Genomic DNA, 27317 nt, shown 5'->3' on the forward strand with positions numbered 1-27317 from the left:
CCCAATTCAACCCACCCCCCTCCCATAAATTATAATTACTGAAGCTGGGCCTCACTGTGTTATTTTTGTATATGTTTGAAATTTCCAACATAGAACATATTTTTTTAAAAAAAAATTAAAAATAAAGAAAGCGGGCTCCGCTGGTGGCACAGTGGTTGAGAGTACGCCCGCCGATGCAGGGGACATGGGTTCGTGCCCCGGTCCGGGAAGATCCCACATGCCGCGGAGAGGCTAGGCCCGTGAGCCATGGCCGCTGAGCCTGCGCGTCCGGAGCCTGTGCTCCGCAACGGGAGAGGCCACAACAGTGAGAGGCCCGCATACCGCAAAACAAAATAAAACAAAACAAAACAAAGAAAGCAACTACTAATTTATAGGAAATATAGAGGTCAAAGTAAATGTTAAAGTACACCACAGAATGCAATCAGAAAAAATTACTCTGGAAAACTCTACAAGACAAATGACAAATGGTGGAGCTAGAAAGGTCCTACCTTTTGACATAAGCAGTGATCACAGGGTGTTTGCCATAAAACAATTGTTTAGGTTGTACATTTGTTTTAAGCAGTTTTCCGATTTTGTATTATACTTAATAATTAAAGATTCTTAAGTACCCACATCATAATGTCATAAAATAAGTGACAAAAGAATTAATTTTTCTTGAGACTCTCTAACAACACATAGAGAGAAACACATGGTATTTTTAAAATGTGAGCTGAAAAATTTGCTTCCTTTCAATTAGATAATAAATTTTAGAAGAAAAGTGAATAAAGGCACAAAAGCCTACCTCCCAATGTTGAGGTATCACCAACAGGAACTGGAGATGACAATTCAGGGCTAGGAAAAAAATTGTTTGGAGTTATTAAATGATAGAAATGTGAGGGGTTATTTTGGGGTTTGTTTTCCAAAAAGGATTCATCAGATCTCCAAACAACGATTCCCAAACCAAAGTACTAAGTAGCAAATTTAAAAAAAATTAGTCTTTACAATTGATTTATTTTACATTTTTTGATGCTACTCAACTAGAATCACCCTACATAAAGTACTCCCTTACTTACTATTTCATAACACTGTTTTGTTTCTTCTCAGTTCTTATCACTATGGGAAATTATCCTGCTCATTTATTTATCTACTTTTTGATCTCTGTCCACACCCTAATCCACTAGAATGGCATTGTCTAATATGGTAGCCAGTGGACATATGTGGCAATTTAAATTAATTTAAAATTAAACTTTAAAATTCAGAACTTTATCCACACTAGCCACATTTCAAGTGTTCAGCAGTCACATGTGGCTAATGGCTACTTTATTGGACAGCCCAGAACATGTCCATCGTCACAGAAATTTCTATTGAATAAGACTGCCTCAAGAATCTAAACTCCATGAGATTAGGGACCTTACCTGCCATAGTCATGCTGTATCTCCACCCTAAAAAAGAACCTACCATTTAGTAGGCACTGAATAGATATTTTGGGAACAAATAAATAAATACTATTGGCCAACCAGTGTAGTGTAGAAGGCACTTGACATACAGTTGTGAACAAAACACCCATGGTCTAAGAAGGTTACCGTCTAATAGAAAACAGATAACAAATACATGATTACAAACTCAACAAGTAGTACAGACACGAAAGCACTGCCTGCTAAGGCGAACATATAAGCCCAAATCTCATCTCATTTGAGAGATCACAGAGTCATAAAACTTTTTAATATAAAACAAGTCAAGCTTAGAGAAATGATTTGCTATAGGCCACATTGCTCTCAGGTTTCAGGTCCCTGACTATCTTTTTACCATGTTGCCCTGCAACTGAAAGCAAAGATCTGAAGAGATCAGAGGATAATCTGAGAAAGCCCTTGCTCTAAAGAAAAGAAGGTGGGTTTCTGCAAGTCCAAATTTGCATATACCCCCAAAATATACAATTTAAATTATAGTAATTGAAAACTCTCTTCAACTTTCCACAAGTCACCTTTCGAAGGTGAGTTAATCACAGTCAAAATGTCTCCCTCTCAGACTTGCTAATGTCTCAGTGAGTCCCATCTTCACTTCAGAACCACCCCCTTTAAATTGTCCTGCTGCTCTAAACTAGATCACGGTGGGGCAGGGGAAGGGTCGCTCACAGCCACCAGATAAACATGGCACACATCTTGAAGCAGCAATTTTTTACTCGAAAGTAAAAGCATAGGCAGGGAGCTAAGTAAAAACTGATATGGAATTTAAAACATCTTAATATTAAAACAAGTGTGGCTATAGAGTAGAATATAAAGTTTAAATGAATATTAAGATAAAATATGATAGTTTCAAAGACATTTCATGACTGGAATTGGAGTGGGGGAGTCAACTAGGGCCATGTTCCCTAAAGCCCCAGGCTTTGGTAGAAAATTTGAGAAATATAGGTTAAAAAAAATCTCACCATAAGGATTCTTCTGGTTTTAGAAATACTATCTAGAAAGAATAACATATTAAACCAGTACACCAAACCTACCACTATTGGTTATTTTTCATCCACTTGCAGGAAACTGCTTACTAAGTGAGCTGTCATCCAAAAGAACCCAAAGGAATAGGACATCTGGATAAGTCATTCTGATGAATGATGAGTAGAGGAAGACCTGGATGATGAGAAAGCACCAAGAGGCTTCTTGGGTTGCAGGAGACGGAGCTTAAAAAACTAGGATTCAGATGCATTTGGAAGAGACATTAACATCATCAGGCTTGAATAGGATTTATCAACTGTCCACAAGGCAGAATCCCTCCCAATACCTTCACTTTATAGATGAAAAATCAAGGTGCAAATGGGTAAAGCAATTTTCTCAGGGTCACCCAAGGCCATACCTAAAATTCCTAACCATATCCAGTTCGCTTTTCAATGATAATAATAGCAAGAATGACTACAACTAAATTTATCGTGTCAGGCATTGTGTTAAGTGCTTTATCTTGGTTAACTCACTTAATTCTGGCATCAGTCTTAAAAGGAAGACACTATTATCCCCATTTATGCATATGAGGAAACTAATGATAGAAGAGATTAAGAATTTGCTCAGGGTCACACAGCTAGCCAATGATGGAGCTGTGATGTAAAATAGGCCCATTTGATTCCAGAAACCTCACTCTTACCCACATTAATTCCACATCACATGGACTTTATGTGACCCATATTCCCTAGAAGAGCAAACAAGATGGTTTTACTTGGTCTTAATGATAGTGGTGTACATAAACTAAAAGACCTAAAAGTCAAAATGTGTAAGGACCAAGAAAGAGGAAGGGAAACCCAGTGAAAGCTGGAGAGCAATCAATATGAAGAGCAAAGAGGTCAAAGTAAAACAAAGTACAATACTACAGTAACTAGAAAAGGAAGTTGGGATGGCATGGCAGAGAAACCAGACCTCACCTGGGGTTGGTCAAATTGTCCCCCAAATTAAAATCAAATTTAAGCTAATTCTCTAAGTAAATACTCAGAACGGAGAAGTCTGCTCACTTCAGTAGAACTGGATTTCACTTACTAAATTCAAAATAACATTATTTTAATGATGGTAAGTAGGCAACTCTCAGTAACTCAAATCGTTTGTCTAACACTTAATCCCTCATCCTTCCACACTTCCTTCAAAAGACAGTAACAAGAATCCTTTCACATTTTCTCATTAGGTGTGCCTCCTGCAGGGATACCCTAAAATGTGACTCACAACAGAACTAGAACACAGAGTAGTACTGGTTTTGGAGACAGAAATGCTTCATTTCTAGGCCAACCCACAAATTTGAAGTTGGTCAGCTAAGACCTTCAGCTTAATACCAGCAGCAAACAACCCCCTACTGTCTCATTTTCTCAGTTTATCCAGCTCATAATTTACTCCTCACAACGACTACCTAATCATGTCAGTGGAATTCAGATGGAATTGTGTCAAAAGGTATCATAGCCACATGGAATACATGTTTAAAAATACAGTAAAACAAGCCAACAATACTTTCATATCTAGATTACTACTCCCCTTTACAATTTACTATACTTTGCTTTGTTCTAGAATCTGTTAACTGTAATGAGCATGTGACAACAAAAGAACATAAGGCAAGGAATTAGGAATCCTGGGTTCTAGTCCCAGATGTATCACCAACTTTGTGTATAACTTGGGAAAATACCTCAGTTGCTCTGGGCCTCAAGAACTAATCTCTAAAATAGAAACACCTCCTGCCCTACCTACTTCACAAGGGTGCTGATGAAAACTAAATAAAATATTGTATGCAGAGGCATTAGGAAAAGAAGCAAGGTGCCGTTGCTAGGGGGTGCACCACAGAGGCAAGGTGCCATTGTTGGGAAGCACACAAGGAGAGGGGCGGGACCGCCACAGAAGTTTCTTCCTCTGCAGCAGGGCACCGCCTACACGAGCTCCAGGTGCGAGCTGCTGCTGCCATCTTGGACTCGAGAGGCAGCTTGGACCCACCGCCCCCACCTTCCTCGGAGCATGTGCGTAGGGCCACGCACCTGCACACCCTCTATCAAGGGGATAAAGGACAGCACATGCTGAGGAAAGAGACAGCAATCATTCAAACCAAAAACAGCCCTCACACCAAAAAACTATTAAACCCACATGAGCTATGCAGGGATGATCCTGCATATAAATAGCCCTCCAAGACTACAGTAGATAATTGTTTCTCCTAAACTCACAGAATGAGAGAAATATAAGTAAAAGGAAGAAGCAGAGGAACCACTCCCAGTTAAAAGACCAAGAGAATTCCCCCGAAGGAACAAACAATGAAACAGACCTCTTCAGTCTAATAGACACTGAGTTCAAAAAGGAGGTAATGAAAATACTGAAGGAATTAAGAAAGGTTATCGACAGAAATTCAGATTACTGTAAAAAGGAACTAGAAACTATAAGGAGGAACCAAGAAAAATTAGAAAATTCATTTGCTGAGACAAAAGCTGAGCTAAAGGCAATGAACAGCAGAATGAGTAATGCAGAAGAAAGAATAAGTGATCTGGAAGATAGAATAATGGAAATTACCCAATCAAAACAGCAGACAGAAAAACAAATGAAAAAAATGAAAGCAATATAACAGACCTATGGGATAATACAAAGCATGCCAATCTATGCATAATAGGGATTCCAGAAGGAGAAGCAAGAGAAAAGGGGATGGAAAATGTATTTGAATAAATTATAACTGGAGCTAAGGGGAGATGTTTTCAAGATGTCTGGCTGGAGACAAGTGCTGGAGGAGGGCTTTTTTTAAAACAGGTAACCTGGGAACACTTGAGCATGTTTAAATGCTAATGAGCAGTTAGTAACAGGAGAAGTTGAACACTCAGGAGAGAGAGAAAAAAACAATGACAGGTTGGTGTCTAAAGGGTAAGATGGGATGTGAGGTCCTGAGTAAGGTGGAAAATGCTTTTTTTTAATAGACTTGCCAGATGATAGTAGGGGGAAGGTTAAATTGGTACACAGCAGACTATTTGGTACAAGCCGTATGTTAGCAGATAGGTTAGAGTTCATGTAAAAGAAGCAATTTAAATTACAGACAAGTATTGTGGTAAGCAGAATAATGGTCTCCCAAAGATGTCCACATCCTAATCCGCAGAACCTGTGACTATGTTAGGTTACATGCAAAGGGAAATTAAGGTAGCAGATGGAATTAAGGTTGCTAATCAGCTGGCATTAAGGAAGAGGGTGTATCCTGGTTTATCCAGGTAGGCCCAATGTAAATGTGGAAGGAGGCAGAAGAGTGTCAGAGTGATAGAATGTGAGAAAGTCTCGACCAGCCACTGCTAACTTTGAAGATGGAAGGGGGTCATAAGTCAACAAGTGTGGGCAGCCTCTAGAAGCTAAAAAACGCAAGAAAACAGATTCTCCCCTAGAGCCTCCAGAAAGGTAACGCAGGCGTGCCAACACCTTGAGACTCATGTCAAACTTTTGAACTACAGAACTGTAAGATAAATTTGTGGGGTTTTTTTGTTTTGTTTTCTGCGGTACGTGGGCCTCTCACTGCTGTGGCCTCTCCTGTTGTGGAGCACAGGCTCCGGACACGCAGGCTCAGCGGCCATGGCTCACGGGCCCAGCCGCTCCGCGGCATGTGGGATCTTCCTGGACCGGGGCACGAACCCGTGTCCCCCGCATCGGCAGGCAGACTCTCAACCACTGCACCAGCAGGGAAGCCCAAATTTGTGTTTTTTTAAGCTACCAAAGCTTGTGGTAATTTGTTGCAGCAGAAATAGAAAACTAGTACCAGAATCTCAACACAGAAAATGAGAGTAATCTCAAGAAAATCATAAAAATAAATTTAAATATAGAAAAGTGATGGGCAAATTAAGGGTTTTAAGGGATGACTATAATATTCAGCTTAAAGAAAGAGGGGTTTAGTGAATTCCTACACCACTCCCATGGTTTCACTCCCAGGGTTACCTAACTCCAGGTCACCTCATTTCAGCAAGTACCATTTCAGCAAGTACCACAACTTTTCATCCCACCCCGACCTGGTCTGCTCTAGTTTCATGGGAAGGATACCAACTTTTAAATTCTCAAAATTCAGTTATATTTTTGTTCATCTGTATTGCTATTTTTACTCATGTCCTGTTTTCTAAGGATGGTGCATAGTATTTTGAGTCTCCTCGTTTATCTAGGACATACAGTGCCTTAACAATAAAAATATGTGACACAGTCAGTTCTCTATGATGTTTATTTATGAATGTTTCAACATGGTTAACACATCAGGAAAACTAACCATAATAAGAATTTCTCTTCTACACATACACAATTTCATTACAAGAAATAGTAGGTGAATGCAGAAAACTGCACCCAGTTGAAGTGAGCTACGTAGGAATACACAAACTACGCCTCAAACATCTTCCAGCTACCTCTGTTCACCTCATGTGTTATGTGTTATGACACCAATCCACATATGGTGTTACAACTTTCCATTCTATTTCAGATAACCTTCCTTCCACCACTTTATAATAACTCACAAGCTACAATCTTTCCAATGTCCATTTTCACAGGTAAACTCCAAGGCTTCTTCCAGGTTAAGAGCCATATTTATTATGGTTTTTATATACTTCTTAACCATATAAGATATGTAAGATGTGCTATCATTTTTATTACATACAACCATGAAGATTACTGGCACTGGTAGGACCCACAAGATTATTTAGTCTACTGCATTTCGTGTTGCAATGGCAATCACAAGTAACCTCCGAGCTCTGGCTCTCAGAGGTGAAGAACACACATTTAAAGCACCACATTGCCCCACAGCTAAGCAGGAGCTCAATCCCAGGCCCCAGCATAGACTCAGTGGTACTGTTAGCTGTACGAAGTGAGACCACAAGGAGTCCCACTTTCCTCCTGTTTACTCATGTTTGATTTGAAACTTACATATACCCCACTACAACCCACAGGTGTACTCCAGCTATGCTTTTGCCTGGACTCTGCTGCCCAGGCTAGACCTCTGGACACTGACTCACCTAGTTGGTTTTTCAATCTGTCCTTCCATCTAATTTGAGGCAAAATTCTGGACTCTGACCTGAATTGCATGCCCTAGTGATGTTTTTCAAAAAAAATCACTTACGTGCTGGCATAATCTAGATATTTTGAGTATGGATAGAATTGGAAATCTTTAGTCCCTGTAGGCTCAAAATCCCTCACCTTCCATGATCTGCTTTGTCCTGCTACTGTTCAGGAGCCAGAAATGACCTTAATCCTAAGCCTAAAGGCCCACAGAGCCAAGACTCATACCACTGGAGGATTCATCAAGGCTGTGCTATTCCTATGCTTCAACATCATAATCATCATTACACAATAAAGTGACCCACACCACAACCCATCATTTAGTAAACCATCCTCCACTAAGGTGTACCATTTTAGATCAATATTATCATTAGCCTGTAAGCCTCAACAAGAGTAGATCATTTGGTATTCCATTTCCAAAAATCTATTTTCTCACCCAAGAGAGAGGACCAAGTCTGCCTCCTGGGAAGGTCAGACAGTAAACTAGCACAGTGGCTGCAGAGGCGGTCTGGGAAGGGAAGTGGCCTCAAGATGAGGAAAAGCATTTGAGACTAACCCACAGGCCTGGTCATTGCAGGAACTGGCAAGAAAACAGGAAGGAATCATCAAATGTGGGATGAGTCTGGGAATAGGTATGATACATGTCTGTTGCCAAGCATGAACTTAGGAAAAAAGACACTCACCTGCTTACAGTTTCCTTTGTGTATGTCAGTTTCTAAGGAAAACAAAGATATAAAAATGACCATGTGAATCAATGACAGTTAATAAGCAGTAAACAAAATGTATTGCATCTAGAACACTAATGCCCTAACACAGAATCTATGTTATTATTCTCTATGGCTAGAGAAATAGTTAAAGCAAGGTACTAATGATGCCAAGTTTGTTCTGTGACTCCAAGAATGTCCTGACACTCAAGTCTCTGTGTATGTGCACAAAAGTCCCTGTGCTCTCTTAATGCGCACAGATTAACAGACTTCACCTGCTACTCATTCCAAAAAGATCTACAGGTAAGAGATTGGTAGAGTTTTACGTTAACCTTCCATGGACTTAGAACCAAACTGTTTTGTGATCTAATACATTTATAGAAACTCTCATCACAGACCAATATAATCATGTGGATAAAATAACTATGAAATCTGATTCTCCAGAATTCAGATAAAAAGATAAATTGTCTGATAAATAGTTGGATTATTCCTCTGGGGCATTCCAAAGCAAACTGTTTCCAAGTTTCCTCTAAATTAGTGGTTTTATTTTGAGACCAATACGATAATAAGAACACTAATTTAGAATCAGAAGAATTCCATTTTCTCTTTCTTAGCTATGGAGGTAAATCCCACAGTCTCTCTGGTGCTGGGCCTCAATTTCCTTATCTGTAAAATGGAGAGGCTATTACTCTAAATAATTCCCAAAATATTTATAAATAACTCACGGCTCTTACTATACAGACTCTCCTAGAATAATCTCAGCCACTCTTTTTTGTTTCTTTTTTAATTTCAACCATCCAGCAGCTTCAACTGTGATTTTATTTCCTTTAATTAATCTCTCTCAAGATACATATACGCATATAGCAAAATCATCATTTTATCAGGTTATACTATTAGCTTTAAAATTTTATAGGCCAGCATGGTGGTTATTTGTACAAATGCTGGCGTTCTGAGTTCTGATAAAGGGTGTCAACCACATAAATTCACCACCTATGTGTAAACAGTTGTTGTTATATTTAAAATCAAGCTAAAAAAACCCCCAGAATATATATATATGTAAAACTGAATCACTTTGCTATACAGCAGAAATCAACACAACTGTAAATCAACTATATTTCAATTTAAGAAAAAAAAAAGGTAAAATCAAGCTTCCTTCAGATTTTGGACAGCCAGTGACTGCTTAAGTAAGGTTCTCAGCCACTCTTATGATTTCAATTACTACCTCAAGGCTGGTGATCCCTAGAGCTGTATTTATAACCCAGACCACTCTTCTTGGCTTCATACCTAAATATCAAGCAATTCACATTTCACAAATGGCTCAAAACAACACATTAAGAAGCAAACTCACTCTCCCTGTCAGCATCTACAAGCCGCTTCTCTGCCTGACTTCTCAGTGGTAGTCATCCAAGCTAGAAGCTGGGAGGCTTCCTGGGCCATTCTTTCATCCTATCCCACTCCCATCCAATCCATCACAGAGTCCTACTAATCTTTTTCCTACTTATATCCCCTATGCTCCCTTTCTCTATCTCATGGTCTAGTTAGGACTCTCATCCCCTCGGCCCTGGAGTCGTGACTGATCTCTGCTCATCTTGTCCCCTCTAATCTATCACATGGCGTATAGAAACCATAATAACCATTTTACAATTCAAAACTGTCCAATCAGCCCCCATGACTTACCTACTTACAACCCTTCAATGGTTTCCTATCAACTATAAATTTGTTAAGTTATCCACCCCTCCAGTCTGGTCCCCTGTCAATTCTATTCTTCTGATACATTGGCCCACATATACATATACAACTAATAATAATAAAATGTAAGAAGTACAACATTAAAGAATGAATAAAGAATTATGGAGTTCAAAGGATTATGGGAGCTAAATCTGCTAGGCTGGGGGTTGATTCCTCACAAAGGAGGTTACATCTGAGCTGAGGACATGTAGGACTTGAACAAAAGGAAGAAGGCTATAAAGGGCCTATCACACAGCATGAGCAATCTACCACGTATATCTAAACAGTTCCATTCTCTTGTCATGAATACATGCATGCAACATGAAAGGGGAAGGTGGGCAGATAATTTGTCTATATGCATGCTTATTTATCCTTTGCTAAGAGTAAACTAAATCTAAAACAAGGAAAACAAGTAAGCAAATTCATTAATTAGAATCACATTTATACTTTACTAAACATTTATCCAATGACCTATATCCTCTATCTTAATTAGAGTCGTTTGCACCACTCTGAATTGATAAGATGAAAAACCCTGGCAAGAATGTTTGACTCTCACAGATTTATATTCTTAGCCTAAATCTTTGCTGAGTATTATTTCCAAATATTTACATTTATAAACAAGCATGAGGCTCTTGCTGGGTTAACAATGCTTATTATAATGGCCAGAGCTAGGGATACAAAGACTAAGCCACCCTGTGGTAGGTCACTTGAACAACCTAATTCAACAAAAAAGAGTAATGCAGGGATTTGGCATTTGCTCTTTCTTCCTTTAGGCCTGAGCTATGTATACGCACTCCTACAACAGTCCAGTAATTTCTTCCCTTGTTACTACATTTACCTTCATAATTAAGCTTCTATGTTCCACAGACTGACTAAAATGTGTGCCCATTTCAAATATAGTTGTGATTCCATCCTCACACAAATTCATCCAGTAATGATATTCTTCACGCCCAGGAAGTCGATCCCAAAAAGTCCTGAAGGCTTCCCAGACAGCTTCCTGGCATACTGAAAAACAAACAGAGAGGTATTTTTAGAGAAAGCACTTTGGGGTTCTCACAATAAGAGGGAAAAATGTGTGTGTGTGTGTGTGTGTGTAAGGGTGGCAGTATACGTAACTCTGGATTTTCTGCTCAATTTTTCTGTAGACCTAAAACTTCTCCAAAAAATAAAATCTATTAATTTTTTAAAAGATATGAGAACTAAAAAGAAAAGAAAATGATATTCAGAAGAAACATACTGCTGTATTAAAATGAAAGCTAATTTAATGTATCTGCTAAGTTATTTCAAAGCATCAACTCTGAAAGGACCCTAAACAGGCTGTCTGCACATTTTATACAGCACTAAGTGTATTGCTATCCTGTAACCATTTCAGTGTCCTGATGTAGGGCACTGCGCACAACAGATGGGATGAGAGAGAAGAGGAGGAGGGTGGTAAGGGAGAAAGATGGATTTAAGTGGACAGAGATCAAGGAAATCGTTTTTCATCTCAAGAGGACTGAATGCTAATCTACCAGCATATCGAGATAGAGGCCCTGAACTCACTGAGTCAGAAGGATCTCAATTCTAGCCCTAGGCTCACTGTATACTAGCTTGATAACCGAGAGTTAACTGACCTAGCCAGTCAACATTTCAATGTACTCATCTCTCTTTTTTAATGAGATGAATAATAACTGCTTTACTTAATTTATCTGTGAGAGTATTTTATAAACTACAGTGCTACATGAATATTAAATGTTATTATCATATTGGATTCTGGTTGTCTAACAGTTATTTGATGGAAGAAGAGTCTCAGACTAAAAAAACCTCTTAGGCTTTAACAGAGATTAAAATATATGAATATTGAAAGTTTCTCTATCAACTGATTTTTCAGGGTTAAATTGAATGAACCTTTGGTTGCAAACTTAGTTTCTTTTTCAGTGAACTAACTACATCCTAAATCCTGTTCTTTAGAACTTCTGACCCTACAGCATACAGAAGACTCCAACAGAGACAGACTGAGGCAGAGGTGACCACTTGTAGATTCAAGTTCTTCCTTTCTTCCTCTTTAAACTTCCAAATGACAGCTTAGTACACACCAGAAGACAATGCAAAGATGAAAGTCTGGGTTGGTAAAAACAAACAAAAAGCGAATATCTATAAGATCCGGTTATGAAATGAGGTGATTCAAAGAAAGTATTAAAAGTACTGTGAGACCAAATAACTATATATCTATGAGAAAAAAATAAATCTCAATAACGTCTTCACAATATACATAATAAAATAATTTGAAATATGAAAGCTAATACTTTGAAGGTCCTAAAAGAAAACACAGAAGAATATATACATGACCTGAAGATAAGCAAAGATTTCATAGACAGGACTCAGAAAGCAACAACTATAAAAGAAAAAACAAAAAACTGATATTAGAATTCATCAAAACTAAAAACTTCTGCTCAACAAAGATGCTATTAATAAAAATGAATAGGTAAGCCATACCTCTGGCAGAAAATATTCAAAATACATATATCTGATAAAGAACTGGTATTTAGGATATTTAAAGGATTTCTACAACTCCCTAACAAAAAGGCAAACAATCCAATTTTTAAAATATGTAAGAGACTGAAGCAGACACTTTACAAAGGACAAGATACAAAGAGTCAACGAGTATGTGAAAAAGTGCTCTGTCATTCACTCTTCAGAGAAATGGAAATTGAACCACCCACACATGAACCAGGGAGGCTAAAATTTTTTACACTGACAATATCAAATTTTGGTGAGAATGTGGAACAAACACAACCCTCATTTTTGGCAAGAATGAAAAATAGTACAACCACTTTGGAAAAAGTACTGGTAGTTTCTTATATAACTAAATATACACCAAACCTACGACCCAGTAACCCCCCTCCTAGGTATTCCTTCAAGTGAGACGTAAGCACATATCCACAGAAAGACTTATGTTCAATGCTAGAGCAGCTTTATTCATAATAACTTAAAAAAGAAAACAACCCAGGTATCCATCAACAGGAAAATAAACAAACATACGGTCACATAATGGAATCAAAAGGAACAAATTACTAATTCATGCAAAAACATGAATGAATCTCAAAAGGCTGAGTCAGAGAAGCCTTACACAAAAGAGTTCATACTATTCTACTTATATAAAGTCCTAGATAGGTGAAACTAAGCTATGGTTTAAAAAAATTAGAAGAGTGGTCACCTGGTAGTTGGAGTTGAGAGGGGAGGACTGTCTTGGAAGGGGAATAAGGGAACTTTCTGTGGTGGCACTATCCCCAAATTTAAGAGAGGTTTGGATTACACCAATGTGTGCATTAGTCAAAACTCACCAAATGGTATTCTTAAGATTTATGCATTTCACTCTACGTAAATTCCACCTTCAGAAAAGTAAACAAATATTAAGCTCTAGTTAATGATATTCATGCTGAAGTTCTACAGGGAAATGAAATGATATCTTTAATTTATGAAATACATCTAAGAAATAGGATGGTTGGATAGATAGATATGTGATAAAGCAAATATAAAATGTTAACTGTAGAGCTAGGTGGTAAGACTATGTTGTTCACTAAACTATTCTTTCAACTACTTTGTATGTTTAAAATATTTTCATAAAATCTTAGAAAAACATTATTGTGTGAGGAAAAATGCAGCTGGAGCATCCAGAAGTGTAGAAATCATACCAGGTTTCATAGCAGGCCTTCCCTTGGCATCTCTCATGAATTCACAGAAGAATAGCAATAAGCTGCCTCCTACAAATTATGCTTTGGGGGATGTCATTTCCTGAAAAAATCTTCTAAGAAATCCACTTAAAAACTTACAGAATAAACAAGTTTAGCAAGGTGTCAGGATACAAGATCAATACATATAAATCAGTTGTATGTCTATACACTAGCAATGAACAAACAAAAAATGAACCTAAGAAAACAATTCCATCTACAAAAGCATCAAAAATAATAAAATACTTAGGAATAAATGTAACAAACAAAGTACAAAACTTATACTCTGAAAACCATGAAACACTGTTGAAAAAAAATTAAAGACAACATAAATAAATGGAAAAACTTTCCATGTTCGTGAATTGGAAGATTTAATTGTTAAACCCCCAACCCCTGCAGATACCAAAACCCTCAGATAGTCAATTCCCTTATATAAAATGGTGTAGTATTTGCATGTAACCTATGCACACACCCCCGCATATGTTAAATCACCTCTAGATTACTTACAATACCTAATACAATGTAAATGTTATGTAAATAGTTGCCAGCACACGGCAAAATCAAGTTCTGCTTTTTGGAACTTTCTGGAATTTTTTTTCAAGTTTTTTTTGTTTGTTTTTAACCTTTTTTATATTGGGGTATAATTGATTAACAATGCTGTGTTGGTTTCAGGTGTACAGCAAAGTGATTCTGTTATACATATACATGTATCTATTCTTTTTCAAATTCTTTTCCCATTTAGGTTGTTATATAATATTGAGCACAGTTCCCTATGTTATACAGTGGGTCTTTGTTGGTTATCCATTTTAAATATAGCAGTGTGTACACGGCAATCCTAAATCCACAGTTGGTTGAATCTGTGGTTGCAGAACCCACAGATACAGAGGGCCAACTGTATCTTCAAAATGATCTGCAGACTCAGTGCAATCCTATCAGAACCCTGGTTTCTTTACAGAAATTAACAAGCTAATTCTAAAATTCATATGAAATTGGACCCAGAAAAGCATAAACAGTTTTGCAAAAGAATAACAAATAGATAAAATGGACTTCATCAAAATCAAAACCTTTTGTGCATGGTGAAAAAAAGACCTTTTGTCTTTTGTGAAAGACGCCATCAAGAAAACGAAAATACTTTCAGATCATTTGTCTGATAAGGGTCTTGTATCGAGAATATATAAAGATTGCTTATGACTCAATGAAAACAAGATAAATAACCCAAATTTTTAAAAGGCAAAGGATTTAAAGACATTCTTTGAAAGAAGATATTCAAATCCAAGAAACATATAAAAGGATGCTCAACATTATTAGTCATTAAACAAATGCAAATCAAAACCACAAGATGCCACTTCACACCCATTAGGATGGTTGTAATTTTTTCTTTTTTTTAAGGAAATTATAGTGCTGGCAAAGATGTGGAGAAATCAGAACCTTCATACACTGCTGGTGGGCACGGTACATCTATTTTGGAAAACAATCTGGAAATTCCTCTTGTGGTTAAACGTATGACTCAGAAATTCTACTCTTAGATATACACCCAAGAGAAACGAAAACAACCCAAATATCCATCAGCTGACAAATGGATAAACAAAAAGTGGTGTATCCATACAATAGAATGTTATTATTTGGCCACAAAAAATAAACTACTCATACATGCTACAACATGGATGAACCTTGAAAACATTATGCTAAGTAAAAGAAGCCAGTCACAAAAGACCATATATTATATTATCTCATTTATATGACAAATCCAGAATAGGCAATTCTATAGAGACAGAAAGTAGATTAGTGGTTGCTTAGTCCTGGGGGGAGGGGAAGGGGAGACAGAGTGGTAAGAAAGTGATATCTAAAGGGTGGGAGTTTTTTTTGAGGTGATGTAATGTTCTTAAACTGAGTGTGATGATAGTTACTCGTTTCGGTGAATATACTGGAAAACGATTGAATTCTATACATTAAATGAATTAATTGGTATGTTAATTATATCTCAGTAAAACTATAAAAAATGCAATTCCCTCCAGAAAGGTAATACATTTGACCTTTGAATAATGTGGCAGTTAGCGGCACAGACCCTCTGCAGTCAATTCACATATAACTTTACAGTTAGCCCTCCTTATCCGCGGTTGCACATCCACATATTTAACCAACCCTGGATCATATAACACTGCAGTATGCATTTACTCAAAAAAAATGTGAGTAGAAGGGGACCCTCACATTTCAAACCCATGTTGTTCAAGGATCAACTGCACATCCTTAATTTATCCAGTGGTTTTCCAATTGAGAATAATAGAATTCAAAACACTTACATTCTGATACAGGAGGAGAATTGGGGGGTAGTCTGGAGTATTCATGCAGCTCAGAGAGGGGAAATCTAGATAGGACAGTACAGGCTGTACAGACAAGAGCAAAATCAGGGCTATTTCAAGGAAAGAGGTACTAAGGAGGGCAAAACTCCACCACAGACAAATGCCACATACTTCTCTATTTGGCCTATTTGTTCAGAAATCCTATCCTTGTCAAATGATTTTCATGTAGCCTTTAGTTAACACTGGAGATAACTTTCTAGTTTCGAGAAGATAACTAATCTACAAAAGCCTCTCTTCTAGCAGAGAAACTTGTCCTGGAAACGGGTGGAGGAAGGGTAAATGTAATGACAATATTCTGAAGAAGGAAATGCCGGCATTTAATCTGTCTTTAATCCTGTTACTAGGACTCAGGCTGTGCATCTTATCTAGTACACAGAAATCTAGAATGGAGCAAAGTCTTTTTCTTAGGGTAATATAATTTCCCTTCAGAATCGTGGAGCCCAAAGCATGAGGAACAGTTAATTTGATGCAATAAGGCAAGAAAAAGAAATAAAAGGCATACAAATTGGAAGATAAGAAGTAAAACTATATCTTTATTTGCAGATGAAATAATCACCCATGTAGAAAACCTTAAGGAGTATATTAAGAAGCTACTAGAACTAATAAGTGATTTTAACAAAGTTACAGAATAAAAGATCAATACACATAACTCAGTTGTATGTCTATATGCTAGCAAGGAACAATCAGAGACCAAATTTTTTTTAAATAGTGTTAACAATAGCATGAAAAAAGTGAAATAAATCTGATAAAAAGATGTGTAAGATCTATACACTGAAAATTACAAAACACTGTTGAGAGAAACTGACAGAGATCTAAATAAATGGAGGGATATATCCACAGATCAGAAGGGTCAATATTGTTAAGATTATAATTCTTTGCAAATTGATCAATAAATTCAACACAATCCCAATCAAAATCCCAGTAGCCTCTTGTGTACAAATTGGCAAGATGATTATAATATTTATATGGAAGACAAAGGACCTAGCATAACCAAACAAATTTTAAAAAGAACAAAGTTGAAGGACTTGCACTATCTTACTCAAAGACTTATTATAAAGCTCACAGTAATCAAGACAGTTAGGTACTGGCATAAAAACAGACAAAGAGATCTGTGTAAAAGAATGAAAAGTGGGCTTCCCTGGTGGCGCAGTGGTTGAGAGTCCGCCTGCCGATGCAGGGGACACGGGTTCGTGCCCCGGTCTGGGAAGATCCCACATGCCGCGGAGCGGCTGGGCCCGTGAGCCATGGCCACTGAGCCTGCGCTCCACAACGGGAGAGGCCACAGCAGTGAGAGGCCCGCGTACCGAAAAAAAAAAAAGAATGAAAAGTGAAGTAATAGACCCATCATATACAGAAGACTGAATTTCAACAAATGTTCAGCAGCAAGGAAAGGTAATATTTTTAATAAATGATGCTGAAACAACTGGCTATGCAAAAGCAAAAAAATTTAACTTTGATCCATATACATCAAATACAAAAATTAACTCAAAGTAGATCATAGACCTGAATGTAAAACCTAAAAATTATAAAATTTCTATCAGAAAAAACAAGAGAAAGTCTTTGTGGTTCTGAGCTAAGCAAATTTAGATCCAACACCAAAAGCAAGCATGATGCAAAAAAAAAACTGATAGGGCTTCCCTGGTGGCGCAGTGGTTGAGAGTCCGCCTGCCAATGCAGGGGACACAGGTTCGTGCCCCGGTCCGGGAAGATCCCACGTGCCCGCGGAACGGCTGGGCCCGTGAGCCATGGCCGCTGAGCCTGCGTGTCTGGAGCCTGTGCTCCGCAATGGGAGAGGCCACAACAGTGAGAGGCCCGTGTACCGCAAAAAAAAAAAAAAAAAAACTGATAAATTGGACTTTATCAAAATTTAAAACTTCTGTTCCTCAAAAGACATTGTTAAGAAAATAAAAAGACAAACCAAACCTTGGAAGAAAATTTATGCAAAACATATATCTGACAAAGAACTGGTATTTGGAACACATAAAGAACTTTTACAACTCAATAATAAAACAAACAATCCAATTATTTTTTTAAAGGAGCAAAATATTCGAATAGACTCTTCACCAAAAAAGATATACAAATGGCAAATGAGCACATGAAAAAGTGCTCAACATCATTAGCCATCAAGAAAAGGCAAGTTAAAACCACAATAGATGTTACTTCATATCTACTAGAATGGTTACAGTTTAAAAGGACTGACTATACCAAGCGCTGCACAGATGCGGAAAAATTGGAATCCCAATATACAGCTGTTGGTACAACTACACTGGAAAACAGTTTTGGCAATTTCTTAAAAAGTTAAACATAGAGCTATCATGTGACCCACCCACTACACTCCTATTAACCAACAGATATAAAAAGCATATGTTCACACAAAAAATTGTACAAAAACGTTCATGACAGCTTTCCTCGTAATCCCCAATAACTGAAAAGCACCCAAATATCCCAAGATGCAGTATATCCATAAAATGGAATAATACTCAACAGTAAATGGTAACAAACTACTGATACACAAAAAAATCATGGATGAGTCGCAAAACAAACTGATTAGAAGAAGCTAGACAAAAAAAAAAGAGTAAACAGTATGAGGACATTGAAAATATGTAGAAAATGCAAACGATACATAGTAGAAAAAGTGTAGAAAATGCAAACGATACATAGTAATAGAAAGCAGATTAGTGGTTGCCTCAGCACTGAGGTCAAGGGAGGTGCTGAGGGAGGAAGGGATTATATAGGCACATGAGAAAATGTTTGGAGGTAATTGACAATTCATTATCTTGATTGTAGTGATAACTTCAAGGATAAATACATTTGTCAAAACAAATCAAATTCTATGCTTTAAATATGTGCAGTTTATAATCTACCAATGTATACCCTAATAAAGCCACATATTTCTTTTTAACACCTTTATTGGAGTATAATTGCTTTACAATGGTGTGTTAGTTTCTGCTGTATAACAAAGTGAATCAGCTATACATATACATATATCCCCATATCTCCTCCCTCTTGCGTCTCCCTCTCACCCTCCCTATCCCACTCCTCTAGGTGGTCACAGAGCACCAAGTTGATCTCCCTGTGCTATGCAGCTGCTTCCCACTAGCTATCTATTTTACTTTTGGTAGTGTATGTATGTCAATGCCACTCTCACTTCGTCCCAGCTTACCGTTCCCCCTCCCTGTGTCCTCAAAACCATTCTCTACATCTGTGTGTTTATTCCTGTCCTGCCTCTAGGTTCTTCAGAAACATTTTTTTTTTTTTTTAGATTCCATATATACATGCTAGCACACAGTATTCATTTTTCTCTTTCTGACTTACTTCACTCTGTATGACAGACTCTAGGTCCATCCACCTCACTACAAATAACTCAATTTTGTTTCTTTATATGGCTGAGTAATATTCCATTGTATATATGTGCCACATCTTCTTTATCCATTCATCTGTCGATGGACACTTAGGTTGCTTCCATGTCCTGGCTATTGTAAATAAAGCTGCAATGAACACTGTGGTACATGACTCTTTTTGAATTATGGTTTTCTCAGCGTAAATGCCCAGTGGTGGGATTGCTGGGTCATATGGTAGTTCTATTTTTAGTTTTTTAAGGAACCTCCATGCTATTCTCCATAGTGGCTGTACCAATCTACATTCCCACCAACAGTGCAAGAGGGTTCCCTTTTCTCCACACCCTCCCCAGCATTGACTGTTTGTAGTTTTGATGATGGCCATTCTGACTGGTGTGAGGTGATACCTCATTGTAGTTTTGATTTGCATTTCTCTAATAATTAGTGATGTTGAGCATTCTTTCATGTGTTTGTTGGCAATCTGTATATCTCCTTTGGAGAAATGTCTATTTAGGTCTTCTGCCTATTTTTGGATTGGGTTGTTTTTTGATATTCAGCTGCATGAGCTGCTTGTAAATTTTGGAGACTAATCCTTTGTCAGTTGGTTCATTTGCAAATATTTTCTCCCATTCTGAGGGCTGTCTTTTCTTCTTGTTTACGGTTTCCTTTTAAAGCTATATTTTAAAAGGTCCAACTACTAATACAATTTTTTAAAGGGGGATACTATTACTTCCTACTCCAAGCACCCTAAATATCTCTTTAATTTCACAAATGACTAGGTTAAATTCAGTTGCTTCTTGCTTAAATGGAGATATTTTTCAAATGTGTTATACCAACTAGCAACTGATACCAAATTATCTATGAAGGAAAAATTGAGCAAACCATTACACTGAATTAGCTTGGTGGAAAAACCAAAGATTCCTGGTTGGACAGTGAGTGGATCTTTTCCTCCAATCTCAAAACAATTGGTTCTAAGGGCATAATCCAATTATCTCTTCCGAATCTCTTCCAAATCAAGACCTATGTTGAAATATTCATTTTTCCTAAATTTCAAAACATAACAAATAAAATATTTACTCTTTATCATGACAGTAACAGCTATATCAACATTGTTATAATCTTGATGTGCTGTGTCAATCATTTTAGCTTTGAGGTCCCTTTCCAATGATCTCATTCACAGAATCTGTATTTTAAAGTCAATTATTCAAGGAATGCTTTATTTTTCTTTTGGTTGGCTTCTGTTTCAATAGCGTCTCTTGAATGTATAAACACAAGGGCAAAGAAATTAAAAGACATAATCATATTCCTTAAATGATTGCTTATTTCCTCTTCACTATTTAACCAGAAGCTATCTAGGTATTCTGGTATTCTTACCTATTTTAAAGTAATATTACATAAAAATCCAGGTAGTAGAAATCATATTTTGATATATTAAACACTCATTCTCATTCATCTTCAGTTCCTTTTTCTCTTCCCACTCTCTTTGGAATTTCCCACTTCTGGAATATGCCCTACTCACAAAAGGCCAGGTCAATGGACTTCCACTTAAAAAGTGAAAAAAAAGTTTATTGCTTAGTAAGTTTGATAGTCCAAAATATAACCAAGAGATATAAATACACTCTGAAAAAATAAGTTCTAACATACTGTGCCACTTTAAGAAACTAAAAAAATCAAACATATAAATATATGTAATATCTGATATTAAATTTTTTATTTTAAAAGCATTTGCTTTGATAAGGAAGGAGGACAGAAAGGACAACATAGAGGAAAATAAAGAAGAAGACAAAGTAGCAGCTCAGACTGAAGGTTTATATAGCCCAATCCCTGGAAAATAGTAAATGATCAATAAACATTTGTTGAATACATGCATGAATGAACAATCCTGATTTCACTATCATTTCATTATCTATATCCACTTCAATTTACTAGCATCGCATCCATATTATGGCTTTTTATTGGCTCTTGAGCAGCAAAAAGCAAAGTTTGGGAATCCTTCAAATATCTAAGGGATATATTATGGTCAATTAACCAATTCTGGTTAGTAAATACAAGGAACAGAGAATGAATTAATATAATAAAAGGGTATGAGATCAAGGATAACACTGTTTAATTGAAAATAAAATAATTATGTAACAAACTAAATGGGAAAAGAATTTGAAAAAAAAATAGATACATGTATAACTGAATCACTCTGCTGTACACCTGAAACTAACACAACATTATTAATCAACTATACTTCAATATAAAATAAAAAGTGTTCCAACAAACGAAAGTCCAGGACCAAATGGATTCACAGGAGAATTCTATCAAATGTTTAGAGAAGAGCTAACACCTGTCCTTCTGAAACTGTTCCAAAAAATTACACAGGAACACTCCCAAGCTTTCTACAAGGCCACCATCATCACCCTGATATCAAAACCAGACAAAGATATCACAAAATAAGAAAATTACAGGCCAAAGCGCTGATGAACATGGACACAAAAATCCTCAACAGAATACTAGCAAACTGAACCCAACAACACATTAAAAGGATCATACGCCATGATCAAATGGGATTTATCCCAGGGATGCAAGGATTCTTCAGTATATGCAAATCAAACAATGTGATACACCATATTAACAAACTGAAGAATAAAAACCATATGATCATCTCAATAGATGCAGAAAAAGCTTTTGGCAACATTCAACACCCATTTATGATAAAAACTCTTCAGAAAGTAGGGAAACAGGGAACTTACCTCAACATAATAAAGGCCATATACAACAAACCCACAGCAAACATCATTCTCTATAGTGAAAAACTGAAGCGTTTCCTCTAAGATCAGGAACAGGACAAGGATGTCCACTCTCACCACTATTATTCAACACAGTTTTGGAAGTCCTAGCCACAGCAATCACAGAAGAAAAAGAAATAAAAGGAATCCAAATTGGAAAAGAAGTAAAACTGTTGCTGTTTGCAGATGACATGATACTATACATAGAAAATGCTAAAGACACCACCAGGAAACTGCTATAGCTAATCAATGAATTTGGTAAAGTTGCAGGTTACAAAATTAATGCACAGAAATCTCTTGCATTCCTAAACACTAACAATGAAAGATCAGAAAGAGAAATCAAGGAAACAATTCCATTTACCATCACATCAAAAAGAATAAAATACCTAGGAATAAACCTACCTAAGGAGGCAAAAGACCTGTACTCAGAAAACTATAAGATATTGATGAAAAAAATCAAAGATGACACAAACAGATGGAGAGATATAGCATGTTCTTGGATTGGAGGAATCAATATTGTGAAAATGACTGTACTGACCAAAGCAATCTACAGATTCAGTGCAATCCTTATCAAATTACCAATGGCATTTTTCACAGAATGAGAACAAAAAATTTCACAATTTGTATGGAAACACAAAAGACCTCAAATAGCCAAAGCAATCCTGAAAAAGAAAAATGGAGCTGGAGGAATCAGGTGCCCGGACTTCCGACTATACTACAAAGCTATAGTAATCAAGACAGTATGGTACAGGCACAAAAACAGAAATATAGATAAATGGAACAGGACAGAAAGCCCAGAGATAAACCCACACACCTATGGTCAACTAATATATGACAAAGGAGGCAAAGATATACAATGGAGGAAAGACAGTCTCTTCAATAAGTGGTGCTGGGAAAACTGGACAGCTACATGTAAAAGAATGAAATTAGAACACTCCCTAACACCATACACAAAAATAAACTCAAAATGGATTCAAGACCTAAATGTAAAGCTGGACACTATAAAACTCTTAGAGGAAAAAATAGGCAAAACACTCTTTGACATAAATCGCAGTAAGATCTTTTTTGACCCAACTCCTAAAGTAATGAAAATAAAAATAGAAATGAACAAAAGGGAACTAATGAAACTTAAAAGCTTTTGCACTGCAAAGGAAGCCATAAACAAGATGAAAAGACAACCCTCAGAATGGGAAAAAATATTTGCAAACAAAGCAATGGACAAGGGATTAATCTCCAAAATATACAAACAGCTCATGAAGCTCAATATCAAAAAAACAAACAACCCAATCAAAAAATGGGTGGAAGACCTAAATAGACATTTCTCCAAAGAAGATATACAGATGGCCAACAAACACATGAAAAGATGCTCAACATCACTAATTATCAGAGAAATGCAAATCAAAACTACAATGAGGCATCACCTCACACCAGTCAGAATGGCCATCATCAAAAAATCTACAAAAATAAATGCTGGTGAGGGTGTGGAGAAAAGGGAACCCTCTTATACTGCTGGTGGGAATGTAAACTGATACAGCCACCATGGAGAACTGTATGGAGGTTCCTTAAAAAACTAAAAATAGAACTACCATATGACCCGGCAATCCCACTCCTGAGCATACACTTGGAGAAAACCATAATTCAAAAAGATACATGTACCACAATGTTCACTGCAGCACTATTTACAATAGCCAGGACATGGAAGTAACCTAAATGTCCATCAACAGAGGAATGTATAAAGAAGATGTGGTAGATATATATAGAATGGAATATTACTCAGCCATAAAATGGAATGAAATAGTGCCATTTGCAGAGATGTGGATGGACCTAGAGACTGTCATACAGAGTAAGTCAGAAAGAGAAAAACAAATATCATATAATATTGCTTATATGTGGAATCTAGAAAAATGATACAGATGAACTTATTTACAAAGCAGAAATAGAGACACAGATGTAGAAAACAAATGTATGGACACCAAGGGGGAAGGGGGAGTGGGATGAATTGGGAGATTGGGATTGACACATATACATTACTATGTATAAAATAGATAACTAAGGAGAACCCACTGTATAGCACAGGAAACTCTACTCAATGCTCTGTGGTGACCTAAATCGGAAGGAAATCCAAAAAAGAGGGGATATATGTATATGTATTGCTGATTCACTTTGCTGTACAGAAAAAACTAACACGACATTGTAAAGCAACTATACTCCAATAAAAACTAATTTTTAAAGATGAAAAAAATTAAAATAAACTCCTAGTTTTGTTGCTTTAGGGTCCATTGTGAGAACTGCCACCATTTGAGAGGTAAAAAGTTTTGTGTATAACAACTAGAATAGCTTGAATCTGTAGAATGGCTAAACTATAAAATATAGAAATTGATCATATTTCCATGTATATAAAATAACTAATTAGCCAAGTAGGTTAAGTATATCTTAGTTAACATCTTTTGTGGGTATATTTAGACAAATTACTGTAATGCAGAAGTAAAAGTTATAATTAATTTATCCAGAAACATAAACTGGTATTTTTGAAGTGCTTCAAAAATTTTAAACCATGTCCTCTCTTAAAATAATGTAAACTTTCCTCTGAAGCTGTATAAATACCATACTCTTAGCAAGTCTTTTCCATGGCTAGTAGACAGACAATATTTGGCTCAGTCTCTATCTAAAGCATCACAAATTTTGAACTATAATGTTCAAATACAACAACTGTTTTAGAACTATGTTTGAATTTTATCATAGAGCCCAAGGGTTTGAATGTTTGCTTACCTCGGACTTTAAAATATTTCACATGGTTTGCCATAGCCTCTGTAACATTTTCATCTGGGCAGGTTTTCACACCATTAGGAAACAGAGTAGATCGCTTTCTTCTGAGCAACCACTGTCTCTCAGTTTCTCTGTGGTCCATAGGTTGTTTCTTTTCGATAGACAGAGAAGAGTCTGTGGATTCTGAGTCAGTCAGGAGAAAAGAAACTGTACTCTTGGGTTCTTGGCTCTCTTCTAAAGATAAGTAGGTTTGTGCTACAGAGTGAAAGCATAAACAAAGCTTCTGATGATGAACGGAGACATAGAATGAAAGGTAACAAATGAAGAAAAACTGACATTTGCACCACATTTGGATTTTGAACTCAATGCTCGAATTATAGACATGTGTGCTTAAGGAGGGGAGAAGTAAAGCATTCAAGTTTTTCTCCATTTAATTCCTAGTCCTTTATTTCAAGATTGTTAGTTATTGAAATCAAGTATACATCCAATTTCAACACAAGAAATAAGAGGAAGTAAGCTTTGAACCAAGAATTACTAATGAAGAGGAAAACCAGTATTATTGGAGAGATTTTCATACAGTTTAAATGAAGCAATATCAAAGACTAGAGTAATATTTGGTTCAATTTCTTACAGCAGTCATATCAAACAATGTTATTTTTAGAGAAAATATACTTCAGATCTAAAGATAAAAAATAATGTAGATTTTTAAATACCTGTTAATGATGGAAGGTTTCCTTCTATCAGGACAAATATCAGAATACCCAGAGAAATCTTCCCAAAATGAGGAAACATAATCATTTGAGCCAAAACCAAGAAAGAGGCCAAAATCCTTAATTGAGCACCCAAAGGCCTGAAACTTCCAGTAACAAATTTTTACAGAAAAGGTCTAATATTTAAACAGTTTATGTTCAAAAATTGACAACCATTCCAAAATCATTATAAATTGGCTAAATAAAAATGGTGTCCTTTCAAAGTACCTCTCACTTCTTTTCTGAAATAACCAGCATGCTATGAAAGCAGGAGAGATAAGCTAATTAGGACAGATGGGGAGAGACAATTTCTTTAATCTAGCCAGCTAAGCTCTTTATTAACACTCTCCTTGCCTTTAATGAGCACTCCACTTAAAAATGTTTCCAAAAATAATAATAATGTTACACATATAATTCACTGAATTTTACAACTTTTCTCAATCTATTAGTCAAACCTGATAGATTCACATGTTCTCTGGGTTCTTCTACAACCTATGATTTTTAAGCATAAAACACCCAGGCTGACTATACCTGTCTATGTCCGAAATACAGAGCTACATACAAAATAAAGTTAGTTTTCTTGGTGCCGTTTCTTGTAAATTTCCCTCGATTAAAAAATTTGAAAATCTTTCACTGTAACCACTTACTTCTCCTTCCTTATCTATAAAATAGGATAGGAATAGTAAAGCTAACTCATGATAGAGATATTGTGAGCATTAAATTAGTTAACACACAGAAAATGCTTAGAAAAGTACCTGGCACCTACTAAGCACACAATATAAATGGTAGCTACATAATAATAACTTTGTTGCTTAATTTGCTATTACACATGAGGCCCAGTGGCTTTATCTACGTGAGTAATTCTTAACCAAGAAAGGAAACTTTTTTTTATCTTTACCACAATGGGGGACCAGATAAAAATTTTGTATTAGGGCAGCTGTTTTTATCAAATAAATCTAGTAGAAAGGAATTAAATTAGTCAATTTAATTCTGTGGAAGCTAGGATTTACTATCAAATAGCAATGAATTTATATCTTATGTACCTCTGGTGAAGTTCTCTGGAAAAAAAAAATGTTTTGTAAAGATCTAAAGCACATTTCTCTTCAGAATCCTAAACTAGCCCAGATCCTGATTTCTCCAGTTTCCAAAAGGGACGAACTCAGTTGTAAGAGTACAGACCACCTGGGTGGGTGCAAACCACACCAGCATAAGAAAGCCTCATACACACAGAACCAAGTCTTTTAACAGCCCCTGGGCAAAGTTTGCAAAGTTCCATAAGGACAAGGTTAGTTACAAGAGACTCTACAGAGGGAAGAAGGGGCCCAGGTTTTCCTAAAGAGTTTTAAAAAGTTCTGGTCAAGGAGGGCTTTGGGGTATGCATGTCTACTCACAGTTCTCCCAGTCCAGACAGTTCAACAATTAGAGGTCATTTTCACAATAAAAGATATATATATAGAATACAAAAGACATTTCACATTCATTTTAGCTTAGTACTTTTCCAAAGAAATAGTATTGAAAGAAAGAAAACACAAGATAATTTCCTATTAAGAAAGGGCTTAAGCTTGGTGTTAAGCTAAAAGTAATTAAAGCATAAATTAATAACTTTATATGACTAAAAAGTAGGTGACAGTGGAAAGATGAGGACAGAATGTAGACTGGAATCAAATTAGAAAGGGCTCTGTATGATAAGTCTAGACCTATTTTCCCCCT

General features: G+C 36.5%; 1 protein-coding gene across 2 annotated transcripts in view; it reads right to left on the reverse strand.

Moving 5' to 3' along the window:
* The window catches only part of IMPG2 (interphotoreceptor matrix proteoglycan 2), a 72664-nt gene extending 46838 nt beyond the window's left edge, over window positions 1-25826 (reverse strand). Inside the window, exons 1-5 of one of the 2 annotated variants that reach the window (XM_060010565.1) lie at window positions 25572-25826; window positions 24862-25113; window positions 10749-10915; window positions 8162-8193; window positions 782-831 (exon numbers count right to left, since the gene is read on the reverse strand). In XM_060010565.1, coding sequence (XP_059866548.1) covers window positions 782-831; window positions 8162-8193; window positions 10749-10915; window positions 24862-25113; window positions 25572-25656 — 586 coding nt within the window. In that variant the 5' untranslated portion in view covers window positions 25657-25826. Of the gene's footprint in view, window positions 1-781; window positions 832-8161; window positions 8194-10748; window positions 10916-24861; window positions 25339-25571 lie in introns of those variants that run through there. The other variant, XM_060010564.1, reaches the window with a different exon arrangement.
* Window positions 25827-27317: the final 1491 nt, after the last annotated feature.

This window comes from Delphinus delphis, chromosome 4, assembly GCF_949987515.2.
Source record: "Delphinus delphis chromosome 4, mDelDel1.2, whole genome shotgun sequence".
NCBI lineage: Eukaryota > Metazoa > Chordata > Mammalia > Artiodactyla > Delphinidae > Delphinus > Delphinus delphis.